This window comes from Ranitomeya imitator, chromosome 5, assembly GCF_032444005.1.
Source record: "Ranitomeya imitator isolate aRanImi1 chromosome 5, aRanImi1.pri, whole genome shotgun sequence".
In the NCBI taxonomy this organism is placed as follows: domain Eukaryota; kingdom Metazoa; phylum Chordata; class Amphibia; order Anura; family Dendrobatidae; genus Ranitomeya; species Ranitomeya imitator.
Genome location: NC_091286.1, coordinates 125,216,375 through 125,240,167, shown reverse-complemented (window position 1 = coordinate 125,240,167; position 23,793 = coordinate 125,216,375). Strand labels below are relative to the sequence as shown.

Here is a 23,793-nt window from a genome sequence, read left to right as displayed (position 1 = left end):
ATACTTTTTTCCCCACTGTAAGTTAGAAATGTATTAAGAGCATAAAGTGATATAACGTAAATGTACATTCAAACCAAACTTATAGAATGATAAAAGAAAGCAAAAATGCGTTTAGTTTCCCCTGTTCTATGTGAGTAGCAACTTATTTGGGTATAAGTATAATTCTATAAAAACTAAAGTTTAAATCTACATAAAAAGTGTAGAAAATTTACACATTTTTTGCTTGTCTTAGTTGGTACAGATTTTTCATTATTTAATGTGTTTGTTTGATTTATTGCGGATTATAAGACACACCCCAAATTTTGAGGAGAAAAATAGGAAAAAAAAAGTTTTTTTTAATAAAATGGTGGTGCTTCTTATAATTCATGCATCTTATTGCTTACCGGGGGTGGTGGCTGCGGTGAAGCAGGGTCTCAGGGAGCAGACAAGAATGGAGTGTTGCAGGTCGCAGTATGGGATGAGGGGGTGTTCGGTGCTGCAAAGGCTCTGATGACATTTTTGTGTTCAACCATAGGAAGTGTGGTCTTGCTGGATAGAACTTCTGCATTTTCTGAATCTGGAGACGGCTTGGTTAAATACATTAGAAGAACAAATACAGAACACTGCAATCCTCCCTGATAAAGCAGAGGCTGTGAATGAAGCAATGGAGGTAGGGGTGCTATTGGTTGCTCCATTAAGATAATGGGGCAGTTCTTGTATCAGTTTAGTAAACTGAAGTATGTACTTTTATTTCCAATAAATTCCGTGTTAATTAGTGATGAGCGAATATACTCGTTACTCGGGATTTCTCGGGTGTCCTCCGAGTATTTTTTAGTGCTCTGAGATTTCGTTTTCATCGCCGCAGCTGAATGATTTACATCTGTTAGCCAGCATAAGTACATGTGGGGGTTGCCTGGTTGCTAGGGAATCCTCACATGTACTTATGCTGGCTAACAGATGTAAATCATTCAGCTGCGGCAAGAAAAACTAAATCTCCGAGCACTAAAAAATACTCGGAGGACCCCCAAGCATGCTCGGGAAATCTCGAGTAACGAGTATATTCGCTCATCACTAGTGTTAATAGTTGTTCTTGGAGCTGTTTGGGGTGGTGTTTATCTACATTAATGAAAATAGCAGGATATATTGATTCTGTCTCTGTGTAAGACATATAAGTAGACTTTGTTTCTATCTCTACAGTCAAACATTTTCTTGCCTTATTTATGCTCACTTATGTCCATTTTTACCCCAAACACTGTAAATTGTAAATTCTTAATTCCTGTCCTTTACCACTTACATTTCTCTTATTTTTGGTCACGTCTTGTAGTAAATGGCCAAGCTGTTTTATCGTATTTAGTTTCTGTGTTTTCTGTGGTTCTCTAGACACTAGAGTCAATCCTTCGGCATCCAGCTGACAACAGAACTCAAATCCGTGAGCTTGGCCAAACCTTGATCGATGGAGGAATACTAGATGACATCATCAGTGACAAGCTGGAGGTGTTTAATGCCCGCTATGAGGAGCTGAGCCATTTTGTAAGTATTGACATTATTACTATGTTTATTACTGTGTGTGTGCCAGTGGCTCTTTTTTTCTATTCATTTTCATGCCTTGTATCAGCTTTGATGTTGTAGGAAAATGTGTGACATTCACATTGACAGAATTAATATTTCAGTGGGTTGGTTAATTGTATGTACTGTATATATAATTACATGGCTTGACCGTTAGGTCAACTGTACCTACCATAGCTGAAAATGTAAAATAATAGCTATGTTACATGATCAGCTCACAGTCACTAATGTTACGCTATTCGAGCTGATGTTGACATTTATTGCATCATAGCTTTAGTAGATGAAACCACTTCAACAATAAAGGCGTAGCTGGGAAAGGGTTATTTTTGGTCAGGCATGTTTTTGAAGTTTTGCCAATGTACCAACTAGAGGAGAATACACCCATCTGTCAGATGAATGACTGCACTCCAAGTGGAAATGCCTTTTTGTTTTTGGTTATACACTTTGGAAGTAATTAAATGAGGTTTTTGTCTATACATGAGTAGCGTTTTGAGGGGAATTGGCAAGAGAAAATGAACAGTTTTTTGTATATTGGCCTTATCTAAGAGCATCAGTGACTCCACTAGTGCTGGCAGTAGTGGTACAAAGCAGACTAGACTCTGGAGCAGAAGAAACACATTGGCTGGTGTTATGGATCACACTTTCATTATCTGGCAGTCTAATGGATGAATCTGGTTTAAAGTAAGCCAGGAACATAACATTAAGGCCCGCATACACATTAGACTAAACCTCTTCCGACAAGCCTACAACTTGCAGTGATCCCCAGTCTACTGAACCGCCACATGATCAGCTCTACCCTCACCTAGTGTATCCTCACCCATCCACTGTAGACTGTGAGCCCTCGCGGGCAGGGTCCTCTCTCCTCCTGTACTTGTGTGTGCCTTGTTTTACTCATGTTTATTGTACTTGTCTATATTTGCCCTGTTCACATGTAAAGCGCCATGGAATAAATGGCGCTATAAAAATGAATAATAATAATAATAATAATAATGTCAACCAAACCAGTCAATTTCAGCAGGCTGGGCAATTGTCTAACGTGTATGGAGACTTCTGACTCTCCGAACACAGATGATGTCGGGGAAGATAAACATCCGTTATGTCTGATTTTGGACATCCAATCCCTTTGTTCTCAGCTAGGAAAGCCACCACAGCAGTCTCGTACTGGGTGTCTTGTAGAATTACAGGGTGTTCAGCAGAACGGGTGCTCCTGTGTGAGGTAAAGTCGTGAGACATGGCTATCGACTGAACAATTGGCCCCATCATTCTTCAGCTATCTATTCTGTATAGGGCAGCTTTATTGGAGTTTAGCCCTGTGTTGTGGATTGCGGATCTCGTGCGCGGATTGCACAGGGGAGCAGATTTCTACATGTGCCCCTAAACTGCATAGCAGTGTAAGTCTTGGTGTCGTAGAAGTAACTCTTTACAGGTTTTGTTAATGGTTTCGGCCTAGCTGTTCCTAATTTCATTTGAAAATCTTTAAATATTTCGTCATAACAGATCCCGCCACAGAATATCGCATGGGAAAGATGGTTTGACCAACAGGTTTGGGAAAAAATTAATCTGCTCCAACTCTAGATCCATAACTGTGTATTTCTATGCTGGCCCTTATCTATAAAATGTATTTTTTGAAAATTAGAAATAAAAGCGGTCTGTTGGTATTAGAGATGAGCTATTTGAGTCATTCGCTAGTGTCCATAATATCGGTATTCGGTTTGCACATAATGGTGGCCAGATGGATCCTTGGCCCTCCGCTCACTTCAGATTGGTCTTCAGATCAGACTTTGGATTAGTCTTTGGTTCAGATATTCTGGCACTAACTGGGTCTCATGAGGTCTCGTGGGGTGTGGTGTATATCATTGATTTTAATAATGTGCGTTATACCTCACATGAGGCCTAGTAAGTAACAGAAGATTCAGACCAAAAAGTGATCCAAAGCCAAGTGGCTGGTCAGGTGGGGAGCTTCAACAGCAGGACAGATGAGGATGAGCTTAAGAAAGGTGAGTATAATCTTAATTATTTGCCCACCTTTTATTATGATTTGGGGTCTTCAAACGTCTTTTCAGGGCAGATTTGCAAATCCGCCTAAATATAAATTTTGGGACATTTGCTCATCTCTCGTCAATATTAAGCATGCTTTACTATGTATTTTTGTATTTTTATATACATATTACTCACTTTTATTTAACCACTCGCCACAGTACTGTCTGGTGATCAGAATGCTGGACTTTAGAGATACGGTATATTCTGTGGAACATTATTTTCTCTTTTAGACATATAACTTTGTGTGTTCATTATCCTATCAACATATTCCCCAGGAAGGCAATGGCTAGGTCTTCCTCGGGTGCAGTGCTCATCTGCCGTGAGGTGGAGTGCCTCTATAGTGAAAGTGACTTTGTGTTTAGTATTATGGAGCTGAATCCCAATTCTAAGGGTATTGTTTCTTCTCAGGCTGTGAACCGACAGATTTCTTTGGAGCAGCACCTGCAGACTCTGCGTGAGAGCGATCATATGCTGCAAGTCCTGCAGGAATCCCTAGAAGAGCTGGATAAACAGCTCACCACATACCTGACTGACAGAGCGGATGCCCTGCGATTACCACAGGAGGCTCAGGTATCTCAGCAATGTCTTTCATGTGTGCGAGAGCGCCTCACCTCCTTTCCTCATTGGCAACTCAATCTCTCAGGACATTTCTGCTTTGGTGTGCCTGGGAAGAGATGAGGCTTTCTGGAGGGACTTCATTATTCACTATGTACTGTACAAATGACTTTTCCTTTATGAAGTTTCCACAAAAAATTGTTACCAGTTTCTTCTAAAATTTGGATTCTCTAAAATCTGTTTTTACATCAATATTTGCAAGCCAAAATCAGGAGTGGGTGAAAAATGAAGAAGTGTTGACGTGTTTCTATTATTACTTTTCCTTTGTTCCTCTCCTGGTTTCGTCTTACAAATACTGATGTAAAAACTGACCAAATACTCAGCGTGTGCACATGGTCTAAGGGCTTTGAATAGGACTGAATTGAACCTGTGGGCTAATTCGGACAATTCTGCCCACAATTACCGTACTTTAACGCAAAAAATAAACTACCGTAATGTTTCTACAAACTTACGATATAAAGTGAAATGTCAATCCCTTTTGCCCGAACTCTGCTGCCACCTGCTGGATTACATGTAAATAGCTGAAATAAGGAAAATAGGAAATGTAACACACAGTAAAACTCTTGTAAAACTTTCACTTTCTTAACTTAAAAAAAATGAGTAAGGGTCCTATCCACACTTGGCATGATGGAGGGGTTATCTGATGCATTGTAATTATTTAATTTTAAAGTTGTATTACAGTATGGACCATTTATCACTTTTCAACAGGCCAGGTGATAGCTACTAGATCTAAATGCTTAGATCCACCCTCCCCTGGTTGACATAAAGATAGCCATTTAAAGTACTTGTCTATCTCGGGCAGTCCCATGGAGAATGAATGGACCAATGCTCCATTCGGATGGCATGTTTCCTATTTAAATACCCTTTTAGAAGTGAAATTTTCATTATTTTGCTCTTTTTTGGTCTGTTCTCTGCTTGGAGGTAAAATATAAATGCACTAAAATATGGACAAGGCTCAAATATATATTTTCTTCCATCTAAGTGTTTGCTTTAATCCATCTGGATATAATCCTATATGAAGAACATGTATAAAAATAGTGATAATGTGGAAGTGCCGTGTCCCATGACACCACAGATGTAACCAAGGGACAATAGATGGATTCATGGCAAGAATGTGAGTGGAAGAGTGGATAGTAAGGAACGCCTTAATTTCTATGACCATTTATTATTATTATTTTTATTATTATTATCATTATTATTATTTTGTCCTAGTATTAATGGTGTCCTTGCTAACTGAACTTGCATTCACATACCAAACCATTTGGTCTGGCATTAATTCTTGGTAGGTGGTTTTGTAAAAATGGAACAAGTAGTATAATAAATGCTATTATATAGATAACAGTTTGTAAAGCTAGTGTTATACTCCAGTACAGTGAGATGTTGTGCCCAGGCATGTAAAGAACCTTTATTCATGTCTTCTACAAGCACATTGCTTCCGAAAGCCCATTATGTAGGATTCTCATTGTCAATGTCATGCCATTAGGCCTCTATAGACTGATCACAATATTTTAGGGAGGTCACGTTCTGCATAGTGACGCACAGGAAATAACTGTCATTACATTTTTGCTGTAGAAAATTCAGGCTGATATCAGTAGCCATGAAGCAGCCCTTGAAGACCTGAAGAAAACTGTCCGTTCAGCAGTGCAGTCCGCTCCAGAGGTGAAATCATCTCGAGGAGGGTCCCAACTGGATGTACTACAGGTAGATATGGTCGGAGCATGGTTTTACTATGGATGACTAATATTCCAGGGGGGCGAATCTTAATGGGCAACTTGACCAGCTCTCGGTAAACTGCACTGAAGTCCTTATTTTGGCCGGCTTTAAACCCCATGGCCCCGAATCATGAAAGTTTTCTGTTGTAAAACACATTAAAATATTGCAAAATGTTGTGATTGTGACAAAATGGGCAGATCATGGATGGAGCATGGCTAAGTCTGCCCTTCCTAGTCATCAACATTTATACCACTTCCGTGGCATTATATGGGGCTCCTGATTCAATATGGATATTCAAAAACACTTAACCTACTGATGTCTCAATTAATTTTACTTTTATTGGTATCTATTTTTATTTTTGAAATTCACCGGTAGCTGATGCATTTTCCACCCTATGCTTATACTCGAGTCAATAAGTTTTCCCAGTTTTTTGTGGCAAAATTAAGGGGGTTGGCTTATACTCGAGTATATACGGTAAGTAACTTCTGGGTCAGAATGTGCATTACAAAAAATAGATCCATCTGTAATGATGACTTTTGTTATTTTTATTTTCCCCCTCAAAATGATTTCAGTTCATTTGATTTCTCAGTGGATTTAAGTTCTCAAATGTCTCTTCTTGGTATGATTTTTTTTACAGGACAAAAACTGGCATTTAAAAAAGGGATTGGTAGACATTCTATTTCCACTTTGTATATTGCTATATTTTGGTTTTCTAATTTGTCCTTAAAACTTTGGTAGCAAAGTTCTTTTGGCTGCAAAACAACTGACACCAGCCTTGTGTACATATTGCAAACACGACTAAAAAGACTGTCACCGGCACAATGTAGGGGCACAGTTGTGCACAGCACAATGTAGGGGCACAGATCCCGTTTTTACCTACTGGGCTGCTTGATAAAATCATTGTTTTATCAATAGAGGATTATCACTAGAGGACTTGTCAACCTGCTGCCAGGTAGTCCTCTATATTGATAAGCTTTGTATAACCCCTCCCCCATCACTAATTGACAGCTTTTTGCCTATGCACAGTGTACACAGAAAACTGCCAATGGTGTGGTTGGGGTTATACAGAGCTCAGCATTGCGGCAGAGCGTGAGCAGATAAAACAGTGATTTTATCCAAAGTGTAGCAAGCCGCCCGTTAAGTGACATATTGCTGGAATCAGGTTCTCTGTCCCTACATCATGCTGCTCTCAGATGAAGGTGCGAAAAACTGGTGATAGATTCCCTTTAAACTGCTTTCTTAAACCTTACTTTAATAATTCATTTCAGAATGGATGCATAATTCTTTTTTAACATTTTCTTGCCTTATTTTAAAATGAGTATTTTAAGAGTCCAGGACTCATAAGATGCTAATCTTAAACTTTGGAATCTGTAGCCATTCTGATGGTAATTTTCAAAGTAAATACACCACATCATCAGACAGCAGATAGCTAATGTTTAAAGTTTGCACTGTGAATTCTGGTGACAGATCTGCCTGGTGTTTTTTTGAAGTCAATCTATCACATTACAATGCAGTCCGATCAGAGTATATAATCTGAGCAGATTGACATATGGATTTGGTGAAAAGATCCAGTATACTTTGAAATGTCAATCTGAGTTTAGAAGTCTAGTGGATGGTCCAGATTAGTGACTGACAGTTCTCTCTGCAATCCTACTTAGAAGGACCGCTGTTATTAAGCCCATCCAGTGGACCCCTCAATGTCAAAATTATCAGGAAATTCAATCAGTTAAAGGTTAGACTGAATTTTTTACCATACAATTGTACATTAATCTGCTCTGCTCCTCCCGATGAGTACAATGCTGTCCACAGATCAGAATATATGCCCTATAGGACAGATTCCCTTCAACTTAGATCCCTTTAAATTTAGTGTGCGTGGGGGCAGCCATATTGGAGATAGACATTTCATTTTCTTATTGTCTTTGTAAATAATGCAGTAGGATGTGTGGGATAAATTGGAGGCAACTAAGAAATGCCGTTCCCTTTCACTTCCACAGAGGAAGCTGCGTGAGGTCTCCACAAAGTTCCAGTTGTTCCAGAAACCTGCCAACTTCGAACAGAGGATGTTGGATTGCAAACGAGTCTTAGACGGGGTGAAAGTTGAGCTTGGTGTGCTCGATGTGAAGGATACCGATCCAGAAGTCATACAGAAGCACATGGATGGCTGCATGGTAACTGCTTTCTTCCTAAGGTCATCCATGTGATTTGAGAATAATAACATCAGTAGACTATTGACATAAATGCTACGAGTCACATAATGGTCGTTATGCAAATAATTATAACACTTCTATGCAGACTGGAGCGTGAGCTCGCATACCTGTACACTTTTTACATGGCCTAAAATCATAAACTCCTTTTTCAGAAATTGTACAAGACCCTGAGTGAAGTGAAGTTGGAAGTTGAGACCGTGATAAAGACAGGAAGACAGATTGTTCAGAAGCAACAGACGGATAATCCAAAGCTAATGGACGAACAGTTAACAGCTTTAAAGCTTCTCTATAATGATCTTGGTGCCCAGGTAAGACTATATGGTCCCATGTAAGTATCTTCGTATATATTCAATGTATAAATGTATATATTGTGGTAGATCGGCTCACTCGGCTGCACACCGAGGTAGTCACGAGAACACTGCGGCTTTAAAGATGCACTTGGTTTATTAGACACAACATAAACCAAGTTCAAGCACAAAAAATAAACATGGCCCTCTGGGCAAAACAGCAAGCCAAAACAAAGTGGTAGCACTAGATACAGTCCTTGCATTAGTGGAGGTCAGCCCACCCATGGTTAGCAAGACCGACAGTTCAGGCATAAACACAATACAAACCACTTCTCTGGAGTGTTCCTCCCCAGCCACTGACACCCTCCTGCCTTTGGAACCCAGCTACTTAAGCCCCAGACCATGTGACTCCTCTGCCCATGTGACTGATCACATGATTGTGACACCATACGGGTCTTGTCAGCACATGGCGGTGCCGACTCTGCAGGTGAAGATAAGGTGAACATCCTCCCACCCGCTCTGTGGATGTCCACATAAAAACCAGCCCATTATGCAACTTAGCTTAAACCTCACAGCACGTAGTGTGCTGGAGGAAAATGCTCTGGGTTTTACATCACTGACACCATTAAGCTTAGTGAGACATATTTCCCCTCCAGTACTTTACCAGTGACTTTGTCACATAATTAAAGGATTTAGTCCATCTGTTATTATAAGTGGAATATAGGAAAGATAGTGGTAGTGATACTTTTAAAGTATGTCCCCAATAATGTTAACAGATGCATCTTCCTTTGATGACATCACCAGTATTTTTTTTTTTTATGTATAATACACGGTGCCCAAAGTTTGGTAATTAGAAGTAAAGTTGCATTATTCTTAGAAACCAATGAGAGATGGAGTTTGAGGGAGCCATTGAGCTCAAATCTTAACATTTCTAAATTGAGCTTTATTATATTCATAGTATCTATAAAGTTGGCCACCTGGGAAGCTGGCTGCCAATCCCCAATTATTGTACTAAGCAGTCATTGCATTTTGTAACAGCGGAGTTGTGATGTGGAAGCTGGAGGAACTGGCGGGAGAGATATTATCTTGATTTCCACTTTTTTTACAGCTTATTATTCTTCCCTCACCTTTCTTAATTGGTCCCCCCTTCAATCCCAAGTTAAATGTTAGCTTTCATTTCTTCAGATTTAATGATCCTGAAATGACCATTGTCTACAAACCTCACTTTGGCCATAGAAGAAGTTGGCTGTGTTTCTTATACAATTAAGTAGCTGCTTTGCCTGTGGATTCTCAGTAGGCCCAAGTTTTCTAATCATAAATTGCAAAGTACTATGTTTGATTTTCCGGTGAACGGCTCATTGACGGACACAGTGAGTCTCTGAAAAACATTTGTAGAAGTTTTGTTTTCGGATCCATGGTGCCTGTCATTTTATTGCCTCATTTTAGCTTTTATGTCAGATAAATGGACTTGTCTGTTGGCGCAGAAAATATAACAGAGAAAATAGGCATTGCCTTGATGAGTGATCTAAGCATTTTAATAAAAGTAGGAATATAATTTGTGGCCATTTGTGTTAATGATCTCTGCGATTTGTAGGTAACAGAAGGGAAGCAAGACTTAGAACGTGCTATCATGCTGTCTGTGAAGCTGAGGAAAGAATCGGCCTCCTTGTCTGAATGGCTTACTGCTACAGAGTCTGAGCTCATTCTGAAATCCACCACCGACAATGTTTGTGCTGATCTGGATGTTGAAATTGCCTGGGCAAAAGTAAGTACACACTGTTTTTATAGCAGATAAAATAGGCCTCATGTAATACTTCTGCTTGGGAGCTGAGCAGAAGGTTTATTTATCTTTTGGGAATATAACTTCTTAACACCAACCTAACTGGTATGACATGGTGGCTAAGCGATTAGCATTATTGCTTTAAAGAAGCTCTCCTCCTATCAAAGTTTTTATTCCCTTAATATATTGCAATCGTCATATTATATAGCACTGTGTACTTACAATTGCTCATTTTGCCTTTCTCCCTAGTTAATTTTTCTCTTTTTTTTTCTGCTTTATGTAGAAAAAGGAAAACTGCAGAAATCATTCCGTTTCAACTCCTGAGCCATGTCCGCTGCTCCATCCCCCTGCAAGGGACTTCTGCAGTGACTCATGAGTCTTGGAGAGAAAATTTACCTCATGTTTTGACATAGAGCTCAGTAGGGTTCAGCTAGTCATTTTTTAATCACGTGATGTTATAGACCTAATGGAAAAGAGAAGAATTAGCTAGGTAGGAGGGAAACATGAGCAATTGTAATGCACAGTGCTTTATAATATGATTGCAGTATATTAAGAGGATAAAAACTTTGATGGAAGGAGTGTTTCTTTAAGTCCTCAGGGGTTCAAATCCAACCAAAGCCACGATCTTCATGTTCACCTTGTGCAGTTCATTGCTTGGATAGCCAAGACACACCTTTAGGGTAAGTTGACACTAGGTGTTTTCCAGTGTTTTTTTTTTTCTGCGGCAAAACCTGATCTCTTGGCAGGAAAGAAGCTGCAGAAAAAAAGCATGTTTTCCTTTTTTTTTTCTTGTTTTTTTTCCCGCTTTTTTTTTGCGGATTTTGCATCCTAGATTTGTCTCTTGTGCATGCTGACAAAGTTTAGTATTGAGAAAAAGTCCTTTTCTATAGAATCTGGTTTTGGCACAAAAAAAATGCTGCAAAACCTGATACCTGCGGTTTTGGTGTGTTTATTCACCACCCATTCACTGAAAATACGCTGAAAGAAGTGACATACTCCATTGTGCAAAAAAACATGCAAAGCACAAAATCCTAATGGCAAAAAAAAACAAGCTGTGTGCAGGAGATTTTTGGAAATCTCATAGACTTTGCTGGTACTGTAAACGCAGCTGAAAATTTGCATAATAAAATGCTGCTAAAACACCCAGTGTGAACTTAGAGCTTCAAGCTATTGCAGCTGTCAGTTTCTTGGCACCATTGACAAGACTGGGTCTTTATTCTTGGCAATAATGCCATCCCCTCCTCTGATTGTTAATGTTTAAACATGTCTATAGCTTTCTAGAGTCGGGGTGTGATAAGGAGGGAACACAGAGAAGCTTCTTAACCGATATTATTATTTATTTTTTTTTCTTTCTTTTTGCAGCTTAAACAGGTCATCCACTACTCGGACAATTGATTATTAATTACTGCTCTCCCCAGTGTAAAATACAAATAGCAGATACTCGCCTCCCACACTGGCACTGTTCCTGCGATGTCTGCTATGGGTCTCCCAGCATTTTCACCCAGCTGTGGCTAATGGTCTACTTTGCTTACACTTCCATCAGACAAATTTTGGACTTTCGAGGGAAATATGAGAACCGTAGCCCATTAGTGGCCGCTGGTTGGCTGCAGCGCACACGTGGCATAACAATGTCATGCAAACATCAGGAGAAATGGCACCCACAGTGTTGGTATAGTACCGGTGTGAGAGGGGAATATCACTTTTTTGTTTTTCACTGTGGAGTATGGCATGTAAGACGTGGTTGTTAAAGTAGTGGACAACCCTGGTAAAGCTTTTAGTTCAGGTGCATAGAAATACATGCAGCCACACACTCCCGTCCCGAGTGCCAGCGGCTGTGCCAGGTATTGGTGCGAGTTTCTCGCATTGCACTTGCCAGTGTGACCCCGGCTTTATAGTGTTCATCTCATTGCCTTTGTTTCTGGCCATGCGCATGTCACGAGAAGGCTGTAGGTTTTACATTGCTTTGAAGCTAGCCGGGTCTCTGTATGCAATTGGCCTCATTGCCATTGTTTTTCTCATGGTGCTAGCGAGGATCTCACCAAGATCACTGCAGTTCAGCCTGGCTGGAAACACAGCCTCAGTGACCGGAGGTAACCTCGATGACGTCACCGCCGGTCACTGATTAATTCGCTCGCAGCAGTTCAGTCACCAATGGTTCACAGCCTGGACAATCGCATCTTGGTACCGTCCAGGCTGAAAACTATTTATCCCCCAGACATGGATTATGGCGTGGGACAGAACAATGGAGAGGTGAGGACTATGGTTGTTTTTTTATTTTTGTTTCATTTCAGGAGACGAGGGATTCATTGGAATTAGGTGTTAGGTGAGTATTGCTGTGTTTGTTATTTTTAAATAAAAAAGTAAAATATGTTTCGTTTTATTTGTAATAAAATACTTTATTCTGTCTGTCATTATTTACCAAGTAACTATAGGATTAGTAATGGAGAGGTGTCCTATAGACACCTCTCCATTACTAAGCCGTGGGCTTGATGTCATCTGACAATACAATGGTGACATCAACGCCACAAATATGAACCCCACTTTCCACCGCTACAAGGCAATTAGGAAAAGCCAGGCAAAGCGCCATAAACAATCAATGCTACATCGCACACATAATGACCCAGGTTTATAGTTGCTAATTATCAAAGTGAACCTTAGATACAGCATCAAATGCAACCACTGGCATCAAAAGCCTAAGTGGGAGACAAGCTGAAGGGACACTACTATAAGCTATATACATAACCTAAATCATGTAGGAGCGGTGATTAAAGGTGCCTTTGTAGGTATATTACCTGTGGCGTGCCCAAGCCTGGTTGAACGACCCATGCTGTATCTAAGGTTCACTTTGATTGGTAATTATCAACTATAAACCTGGGTCATTATGTGTTCGATGTAGCATTGATTGTTTAGTGCGCCTCAGTCCTGGTTGTCCATAGTTGTGCTTTGAGGTACTTAGGTGTCATCATTTTATATGTATTTTTGTGAATAAAATTGGTATATTTTGCATTCCTTGAGCCATAGTAATTTTTTGTGGTTTTGTGTATTGACATAGTTCTACGGAATGGGACCAAGCTAGTTTTAGCTTAAGGTTCAATTGGATTAATATGTATGCGTAGGCTGATGGGAGCAGTAGTCACATCAGGTGACACCAGTGCCCGAAGGTGAACTTTATAACTGTGATCACAGCTGAGTGCTCACGCTATCATTTGACAGTGTGGGAACCACGGCTCTCTGACTGGCGGTGATGATTTCACCACCAATCAGAAACATTGTTTGCCGCACTGTCATGCACATGACAATGTGACAAACACCTGGTGTTCAGACCCAAACAGTAACATGGACTTCCTAAGGCGTGTTTGGTGTCCTTGCCCAAACAGTAGGTGTTCAGTACGGATGCCGAACTTTACTGTTCGGGTCCGCCCACCTCTAATCATACCAATTCACAATGCACCATGTAACATGAATCTGGTTCAAGGAAAAAAAAAAATAGTAAAAGTTAGTCAAACTTTTTTGCATTTAGGTATCTGTGTTTCTGCCAGAGCTCTTAATGTAGGCGGGATCTCATACAGGTGCTTCTCACAAAATTAGAATAGCATCAAAAAGTGAATTTATTTCAGTACTTCAATACAAAAATGAAACTCATTACAATCAGAGTGATTTATTTCAAGTGTTTATTTCTGTTAATGTTGATGATTACGGCTTACAGCCAATGAAGACCCAAAAGTCATTATCTCAGTAAATTAGAATAATTAACGAAAAAAAAAATTTGCAAAGGCTTCCTAAGGGTTTTAAAACACTTCAGCAGTGCCACATGACACGTCGCATTGACACGTCGCATTGATGTAGTAATTGATGCAAAAGGAGCCCCGACCAACTATTGAGTGCATTTACTGAACATACATTTCAGTAGGCCAACATTTCGGATTTTAAAATAATTTCCTTACCGCCTCTCATTGGGGGACACAGGAACCATGGGTGTATGCTGCTGCCACTAGGAGGCTGACACTATGCAAATAAAAAGTTAGCTCCTCCTCTGCAGTGTACACCCCACCGACTGACATTATACTCTTCAGTTTAGCTTAGTGTCAGTAGGAGGTGGACACGGGTCTTTCATTAGAGCCTTATCTACCTCAATGTGCGTAGTTTCTTATCAGGTTTTTCCGGAGGGATACAGGGTGAACAGTCACACCTGTAGTCCCACAATACGGACTATGAGTACGGCGTGTACTGCCACCCCGTATCCTCATAGATCCCTCTCCAGGACTAAGAGCCTAGCACACAAATGTGCTCAGAAGTCCGATCCTGGCCCCGTCCTCCCACCCACTCGCCCACCAGAGCCTGTCGGTTGGAGGAGACGAGGACATCCATCACCACCTAAGGTTAGTAACGGACGACGTGGGATGTTCTTAGGAGAGTATTCCTATAGGGGTTCCCAGGATTCAACACAGGGTCATCGCTGCATTTGCAGCACTTTCCCCGTTCCCTGCGTGGTGGTCCTGTCTGGCGCGGCGGCTTTTCTGCCAGCCGCGCTACCTTTCCTGAAGCCAGCACCTAGCACCACCGCGTTCCTCCGGCGATCGCCGTTGTTTCCTTCTTGCGGCACACTCCTGCCTGCAGCCAGTTTTCCTTCGGCGGTCTGTTGTGAATTCTGTTGTCAAGCTCCCTCCTGTGGTCATGAATGGTACTTCAGCTGGTTCTGTCCATGGGCTTCCTCTGGTGGCTGTGAGTGGAGCTGCTGCTTCTGAGTTTCCTTCCACAGGTGACGAGGTTAATTCGTTAGCTGGCTGCTCTATTTATCTCCACTTTACTCCATGCCACCTGTCAATGTTCCAGTATTGGTCTAGTTCACTCCTGGATCGTTCTTATGACCTGTCTTCCCAGCAGAAGCTAAGTTCCTGCTTGTTTTTCTTTAGTTTGCTATTTTTCTGTCCAGCTTGCTATTTTGAATTTTGTCTTGCTTGCTGGAAGCTGTGGGACGCAGAGGGAGCGCCTCCGCACCGTGAGTCGGTGCGGAGGGTCTTTTGCGCCCTCTGCGTGGTCTTTTTGTAGTTTTTTGTGCTGACCGCAAAGTTACCATTCCTATCCTCAGTCTGTTTAGTAAGTCGGGCCTCACTTTGCTAATTCTATTTAATCTCTGTGTTTGTATTTTCATCTTTACTCACAGTCATTATATGTGGGGGGCTGCCTTTTCCTTTGGGGAATTTCTCTGAGGCAAGGTAGGCTTATTTTTCTATCTTCAGGGCTAGCTAGTTCCTTAGGCTGTGTCGAGTTGCATAGGGAGCGTTAGGAGCAATCCACGCCTATTTCTAGTGTGTGTGATAGGATTAGGGATTGCGGTCAGCAGAGTTCCCACGTCTCAGAGCTCGTCCTATATTATTTGTAACTATCAGGTCATTCCGTGTGCTCTTAACCACCAGGTCCATTATTGTCCTTACCACCAGGTCATAACAGTACAGGTGGCCCAAAGTATTAATGCATCTCAATAGAGGGATAAGAGAAGTTCTGAGACCATTTTTTTTTCTTTGCAGTGTGTTTTGTCTCTCTTTTCCCCTTTACCTCTGGGTGGTTCAGGATACAGGTGTAGATATGGACATTCAAGGTCTGTCCTCTTGTATGAATTATCTCACTGCAAGGGTACAAAACATTTAAGATTTTTTGGTTCAGAATCCGATGTTAGAGCCTAGGATTCCTATTCCTGATTTGTTTTTTGGGGATAGATCTAAGTTTCTGAATTTCAAAAATAATTGTAAATTGTTTCTTGCTTTGAAACCTCGCTCCTCAGGTGACCCTGTTCAACAAGTGAAAATCATTATTTCTTTGTTACGTGGCGACCCTCAAGACTGGGCATTTTCCCTTGCGCCAGGAGATCCGGCATTGCGTGATTTTGATGCGTTTTTTTCTGGCGCTCGGATTGCTTTATGATGAATCAAATTCAGTGGATCAGGCAGAGAAAATCTTGCTGGCTCTGTGTCAGGGTCAGGATGAGGTAGAGATATATTGTCAGAAGTTTAGGAAGTGGTCTGTACTCACTCAATGAAATGAATGTGCCCTGGCAGCAATTTTCAGAAAGGGTCTCTCTGAAGCCCTTAAGGATGTCATGGTGGGATTTCCCATGCCTGCTGGTCTGAATGAGTCTATGTCTTTGGCCATTCAGATCGATCGACGCTTGCGTGAGCGTAAAGCTGTGCACCATTTGGCGGTATTATCTGAGCATAGACCTGAGCCTATGCAATGTGATAGGACTTTGACCAGAGCTGAACGGCAAGAACACAGACGTCTGAATGGGCTGTGTTTTTACTGTGGTGATTCCACTCATGCTATCTCCGATTGTCCTAAGCGCACTAAGCGTTTCGCTAGGTCTGCCACCATTGGTACGGTACAGTCGAAATTTCTTTTGTCCGTTACTCTGATTTGCTCTTTGTCATCCTATTCTGTTATGGCATTTGTGGATTCAGGCGCTGCCCTGAATTTGATGGACTTGGAATTTGCTAGGCGCTGTGGTTTTTTCTTGGAGCCCTTGCAGTATCCTATTCCATTGAGAGGAATTGATGCTACGCCTTTGGCCAAGAATAAGCCTCAGTACTGGACCCAATTGACCATGTGCATGGCTCCTGCACATCAGGAGGATATTCGCTTTTTGGTGTTGCATAATCTGCATGATGTGGTCGTTTTGGGGTTGCCATGGCTACAGGTCCATAATCCAGTATTGGATTGGAAATCAATGTCTGTGTCCAGCTGGGGCTGTCAGGGGGTACATGGTGATGTTCCATTTTTGTCTATTTCGTCATCCACCCCTTCTGAAGTCCCGGAGTTTTTGTCGGATTACCGGGATGTATTTGATGAGCCCAAATCCAGTGCCCTACCTCCTCATAGGGATTGCGATTGTGCTATCAATTTGATTCCTGGTAGTAAGTTTCCTAAGGGCCGACTGTTCAATTTATCTGTGCCAGAGCACGCCGCTATGCGGAGTTATGTAAAGGAATCCTTGGAGAAGGGTCATATTCGCCGTCACCATTGGGAGCAGGGTTCTTTTTTGTGGCCAAGAAGGATGGTTCTTTGAGACCTTGTATTGATTACCGCCTTCTTAATAAGATCACAGTCAAATTTCAGTATCCTTTGCCGCTGCTGTCTGATTTTTTTGCTCGGATTAAGGGGGCTTGTTGGTTCACCAAGATAGATCTTTGTGGTGCGTATAATCTTGTGCGTATTAAACAGGGCGATGAATGGAAAACAGCATTTAATACGCCCGAGGGCCATTTTGAGTACCTGGTTATGCCATTCGGGCTTTCCAATGCTCCATCAGTATTTCAGTCCTTTATGCATGACATCTTCCGAGAGTACCTGGATAAATTCCTGATTGTATATTTGAATGATATTTTGGTCTTTTCGGATGATTGGGAGTCTCACATGAAGCAGGTCAGAATGGTGTTCAAGGTCCTTTGTGCAAATTCTTTGTTTGTGAAGGGGTCAAAGTGTCTCTTTGGAGTTCAGAAGGTTTCATTTTTGGGTTTCATTTTTTCCCCTTCTACTATCGAGATAGACCCTGTTAAAGTCCAGGCCATTTATGATTGGACTCAGCCGACATCTGTGAAGAGTCTGCAAAAGTTCCTGGGCTTTGCTAATTTTTATCGTCGCTTCATCAGTAATTTTTCTAGTGTTGCTAAACCGTTGACTGATTTGACCAAGAAGGGTGCTGATGTGGTCAATTGGTCTTCTGCGGCTGTGGAAGCTTTTCAGGAGTTGAAGCGTCATTTTTCTTCTGCCCTTGTGTTGTGCCAGCCGGATGTTTCGCTCCCGTTTCAGGTCGAGGTTGATGCTTCTGAGATTGGAGCAGGGGCTGTTTTGTCGCAAAGAAGTTCTGATGGCTCGGTGATGAAACCATGTGCCTTCTTTTCTAGAAAGTTTTCGCCTGCTGAGCGCAATTATGATGTTGGCAATCGAGAGTTGTTGGCCATGAAGTGGGCATTCGAGGAGTGGCGCCATTGGCTTTAAGGAGCCAAGCATCGCGTGGTGGTCTTGACGGATCACAAGAATTTGACTTATCTCGAGTCTGCCAAACGGTTGAATCCTAGACAGGCTCGATGGTCGCTATTTTTCTCCCGCTTTGATTTTGTGGTTTCGTACCTTCCGGGCTCTAAGAATGTGAAGGCTGATGCCCTGTCAAGGAGTTTTGTGCCTGACTCTCCGGGTGTTCCTGAGCCGGCGGGTATTCTCAAAGAGGGGGTAATTTTGTCTGCCATCTCCCCTGATTTGTGGCGGGTGCTGCAAAAATTTTGGCTGACAGACCTGACCGTTGCCCAGCGGAGAAACTGTTTGTCCCTGATAAATGGACTAGTAGAGTTATCTCTGAGGTTCATTGTTCGGTGTTGGCTGGTCATCCTGGAATCTTTGGTACCAGAGATTTGGTGGCTAGATCCTTTTGGTGGCCGTCTTTGTCGCGGGATGTGCGTTCTTTTGTGCAGTCCTGTGGGACTTGTGCTCGGGCTAAACCCTGCTGTTCTCGTGCCAGTGGGTTGCTTTTGCCCTTGCCGGTCCCGAAGAGGCCCTGGACGCATATTTCTATGGATTTTATTTCGGATCTCTGTTGTGAATTCTGTTGTCAAGCTCCCTCCTGTGGTCATGAATGGTACTTCGGCTGGTTCTGTCCATGGGCTTCCTCTGGTGGTGGTGAGTGGGGCTGCGGCTTCTGAGGTTCCTTCCACAGGTGACGAGGTTAATTCGTTAGCTGGCTGCTCTATTTAACTCCACCTAGATCATTGCTCCATGCCACCTGTCAATGTTCCAGTATTGGACTAGTTCACTCCTGGATCGTTCTTGTGACCTGTCTTCCCAGCAGAAGCTAAGTTCCTGCTTGTTTTTCTCTGGTTTGCTATTTTTCTGTCCTGCTTGCTATTTTGATTGTTGTCTTGCTTGCTGGAAGCTCTGGGACGCAGAGGGAGCGCCTCCGCACCGTGAGTCGGTGCGGAGGGTCTTTTTGCCCCTCTGCGTGGTCTTTTTGTAGTTTTTTGTGCTGACCGCAAAGCTACCTTTCCTATCCTCTGTCTGTTCAGTAAGTCGGGCCTCACTTTGCTAAATCTATTTCATCTCTGTGTTTGTAATTTTCATCTTTACTCACAGTCATTATATGTGGGGGGCTGCCTTTTCCTTTGGGGAATTTCTCTGAGGCAAGGTAATCTTTATTTTTCTATCTTTAGGGCTAGCTAGTTCCTTAGGCTGTGACGAGGCGCCTAGGGAGCGTCAGGAGTGCTCCACGGCTATTTCTAGTGTGTGTGATAGGTTTAGGGATTGCGGTCAGCAGAGTTCCCACGTCTCAGAGCTCGTCCTATATTATCAGTAACTATCAGGTCATTCCGTGTGCTCTTAACCACCAGGTCCATTATTGTCCTGACCACCAGGTCATAACAGATCTCCCTGTCTCTCAAAAGATTTCGGTCATTTGGGTGGTTTGTGATCGCTTCTCTAAGATGGTCCATTTGGTACCCTTGTCTAAATTGCCTTCCTCCTCTGATTTGGTGCCATTGTTTTTCCAGCATGTGGTTCGTTTGCATGGCATTCTGGAGAACATCGTTTCGGACAGAGGTTCCCAGTTTGTTTCGAGGTTTTGGCGATCCTTTTGTGCTAGGATGGGCATTGATTTGTCTTTTTCCTCGGCTTTCCATCCTCAGACTAATGGCCAAACCGAACAAACTAATCAGACTTTGGAAACATATCTGAGATGCTTTGTTTCTGCTGATCAGGATGATTGGGTGTCCTTTTTGCCTTTGGCTGAGTTCGCCCTTAATAATCGGGCCAGCTCAGCTACTTTGGTTTTGCCGTTTTTCTGCAATTCTGGTTTCCATCCTCGTTTCTCTTCAGGGCATGTTGAGTCTTCAGACTGTCCTGGTGTAGATACTGTGGTGGATAGGTTGCAGCAGATTTGGACTCATGTGGTGGACAATTTGACATTGTCCCAGGAGAAGGCTCAACGTTTCGCTAACCGCCGGCGCTGTGTGGGTCCCCGACTTCGTGTTGGGGATTTGGTTTGGTTGTCGTCTCGTTATGTTCCTATGAAGGTTTCCTCTCCTAAGTTTAAGCCTCGTTTCATTGGTCCGTATAAGATTTCCGAGGTTCTCAATCCTGTGTCATTTCGTTTGACCCTTCCAGCTTCTTTTGCCATCCATAATGTATTCCATAGGTTGTTGTTGCGGAGATACGTGGCGCCTGTGGTTCCATCCGTTGATCCTCTTGCCCCGGTGTTGGTTGAGGGGGAGTTGGAGTATGTGGTGGAGAAGATTTTGGATTCTCGTATTTCGAGACGGAAACTCCAGTACCTGGTCAAGTGGAAGGGTTATGGTCAGGAAGATAATTCCTGGGTCTTTGCCTCTGATGTTCATGCTGCCGATCTGGTTCGTGCCTTTCATTTGGCTCGTCCTGGTCGGCCTGGGGGCTCTGGTGAGGGTTCGGTGACTCCTCCTCAAGGCGGGGGGGTACTGTTGTGAATTCTGTTGTCAAGCTCCCTCCTGTGGTCATGAATGGTACTTCAGCTGGTTCTGTCCATGGGCTTCCTCTGGTGGCTGTGAGTGGAGCTGCTGCTTCTGAGTTTCCTTCCACAGGTGACGAGGTTAATTCGTTAGCTCGCTGCTCTATTTAACTCCACTTAGATCATTGCTCCATGCCACCTGTCAATGTTCCAGTATTGGTCTAGTTCATTCCTGGATCGTTCTTGTGACCTGTCTTCCCAGCAGAAGCTAAGTTCCTGCTTGTTTTTCTTTAGTTTGCTATTTTTCTGTCCAGCTTGCTATTTTGATTTTTGTCTTGCTTGCTGGAAGCTCTGGGACGCAGAAGGAGCGCCTCCGCACCGTGAGTCGGTGCGGAGGGTCTTTTGCGCCCTCTGCGTGGTCTTTTTGTAGTTTTTTGTGCTGACCGCAAAGTTACCTTTACTATCCTCAGTCTGTTTAGTAAGTTGGGCCTCACTTTGCTAATTCTATTTCATCTCTGTGTTTGTATTTTCATCTTTACTCACAGTCATTATATGTGGGCGGCTGCCTTTTCCTTTAGGGAATTTCTCTGAGGCAAGGTAGGCTCATTTTTCTATCTTCAGGGCTAGCTAGTTCCTTAGGCTGTGTCGAGTTGCATAGGGAGCGTTAGAAGCAATCCACGGCTATTTCTAGTGTGTATGATAGGATTAGGGATTGCGGTCAGCAGAGTTCCCATGTCTCAGAGCTCGTCCTATATTATTTGTAACTATCAGGTCATTCCGTGTGCTCTCAACCACCAGGTCCATTATTGTCCTTACCACCAGGTCATAACAGCGGTCGCCGGCTTCTAATTTAGGCCCCGGGAAACTTGCGGCGTAACACCGGCCCGCGGCACGCTTCCCCCCCTTTCTATGCGGCGGCCTCACAGGCTGCCGCGCCGCTCACCCTCCAGCTGGGCAGCAAGCACCGCGGTTTTTCTTCCGTCTCCTAATTTAGGCCCTGGCTTTTCCCGGGGCCTACTTGCGGCGACGCCGCTCCACCCACTTCCCCCTTTACTCGGGTGGGCTTTTCTCCCACCCGACCATCCTTCCATGATGACTTGGAATTTCCCCACCCACCGGCGCCATCTTAGTACTCCCGAGTCCACGCACGCCTCTTATAGCTGTGCGCTGCAGGGGATGACTAGGGTTCCATATTCCCTTAGCTGGACTGCTGCAGATGCGCATCTTTTCCACGAAAGGCTATCTTCCCTGAGGGACTACAACCTGGGCTGCGCCTTCCGTCCGGAATTTCGTTGGCCGTGAGTAGCTCTGCACTGCAGACTGACACCCCCCTCTACTTCACTGTCCCCTAACCCGCTGGCATTTTCTTCAGGGACCTCTTCAGAATGTCTAAGTCTAAAGGGGGCAGCTCTCTTCCTCCTACTTCTTCCTCTTCTGCCTGTCAAATACTTTGCATGTTCGTCCTGTAACAGCAAACTTCCCTCAGGTCAGTCCTCTCCGCTCTGTCAGACCTGCAGCAACCCGATTGTTCCCACCGCCCAGGATCCCCCGGCCGATCCGCCCGAGAGTGATACCCCCATCCCAGGCTGGGCTTCCTCTCTGTCACAATCGGTGGCCGACCTAACTCGGGTGTCTCAAACTTTGGTGTCCGTACTGGATCAGTTACCCCTGCAGACCCCCGCAGTAGCCAGTGGGTCGCAGGAAGCTCCGTCCGAGCCCTCCATTGCAAGCCACAAAGGGTCCAGACAGGAACGCCGGTCTGAGTCCTCTTCTTGCTTCATCTCGCCACTCTGTCCTCATCTGCGGTCGGCGTCCTCCCGATCCACCTCCCCTTAGTCAGGCGATGCATTCTCTAATGCGCCTTCAGAGGATGTTTCGGAGCTGGATTCGAACCAAATTGCTACCATGAGGGATATAGTTCAGAATCTCATTGGAGCGATAAATCTAACCTGTGGCATCAAGGAGTCCTCTACGCAACCCACAGATCAGGTGGTTTCGTTTAGACGGGCTAAACCACCTTCCAAGTTTTTCGCTCCTCACCCGGAATTCGAGGAGATTATGACCAGAGAAAGAGAGAACCCGACCAGACGCTTTCAGAGAGGAAAGCGACTTGGCGTTTTATATCCCTTTTCTCTGGAACTCACTGCTAATTGGACTGCTTCTCCTTCGGTGGATCCTCCAGTTTCCAGACTGTCCACCAACACGGTCCTCCCACTGTCCGGCGGAGCATCTCTGAAGGATTCTAACAATAGAGTCATAGAATCTTTCGCGAAGTCAGCCTTTGAAGCGGCCTCAGCTAGACTTTGCCCGGCCTTTGCTTCCACTTGGGTTTCAAAATCCATATCCAAATGGGCCAAACAGCTCCGTCAGGGCATTTTGGACGGGGTTCCATCCGGACAGCTGGCAGAACTTGCCAACCAGATTTCTCACGCGGGTGAATATCTGGTCTCCGCCTCCCTGGATGCCGCGTCTTGTGCGGCTCCGGCGTCCAGCAACGCGGTGGCTATCCGCCGGACCATTTGGCTTAAGGCCTTGCAGGCGGATTTGTCCTCTAAAAAGTCCCTTACCAGCCTACCTTTTCAAGGCTCTCGTCTTTTTGGTTCTAAGCTGGACCAAATCATTAAGGACGCTACAGGGGTCACAAGCTCCCTTCTTCCCCAGGCCAAGCCTCGTCGCCCTCCTCCTAGACGTCAATTTCACTCTTTTTGGCCTTTTCGTCGCTTCGCGGCATCAAACTCCTTCTCCCAGCAGCAACAGAGGCCACAGGCACGTCAAGAGAAGAAGACGGTATCCTTTAAGCCCACTCCTTCCTGGCGTCCTCGCTACTCCCAAGGTAGATCCTCTAGGACCAGGACTGGAAGAACCACCTCGGCATGACTCTCGGCTAGTCGACAGCCCACCTCCCAGGCTGGGCGGCCGTCTCCTCTTCTTCAGGGACGTCTGGATCTCCTCAGTAGAGGACACATGGGTCAGGGAAGTTGTATCCTCGGGATACAAGACAGTGTTCATTTCACGACCCCGAGATCGTTTTTTCGAATCCCGACCTCCAAGAGATCCCGCTCTAGTTCCGGGTTTCTTCGCAGCCATCACTTCTCTCCTCAAAGCCGGGGTAATTGTTCCCGTCCCAGAAAAAGAACGGTTCACAGG

At 43.8% G+C, this 23,793-nt stretch overlaps 1 protein-coding gene across 2 annotated transcripts in view; it reads left to right on the top strand.

Moving 5' to 3' along the window:
* Positions 1-23,793, top strand: part of UTRN (utrophin) — a 930,516-nt gene that overhangs the window by 282,998 nt on the left and 623,725 nt on the right. For both annotated transcript variants that reach the window (XM_069769124.1, XM_069769123.1), the window contains exons 28-34: positions 515-649; positions 1,360-1,509; positions 3,994-4,155; positions 5,773-5,901; positions 7,908-8,081; positions 8,273-8,428; positions 10,002-10,172. In XM_069769124.1, the coding sequence (XP_069625225.1) occupies positions 515-649; positions 1,360-1,509; positions 3,994-4,155; positions 5,773-5,901; positions 7,908-8,081; positions 8,273-8,428; positions 10,002-10,172 (1,077 nt within the window). The remainder of the gene's footprint in view (positions 1-514; positions 650-1,359; positions 1,510-3,993; positions 4,156-5,772; positions 5,902-7,907; positions 8,082-8,272; positions 8,429-10,001; positions 10,173-23,793) is intronic.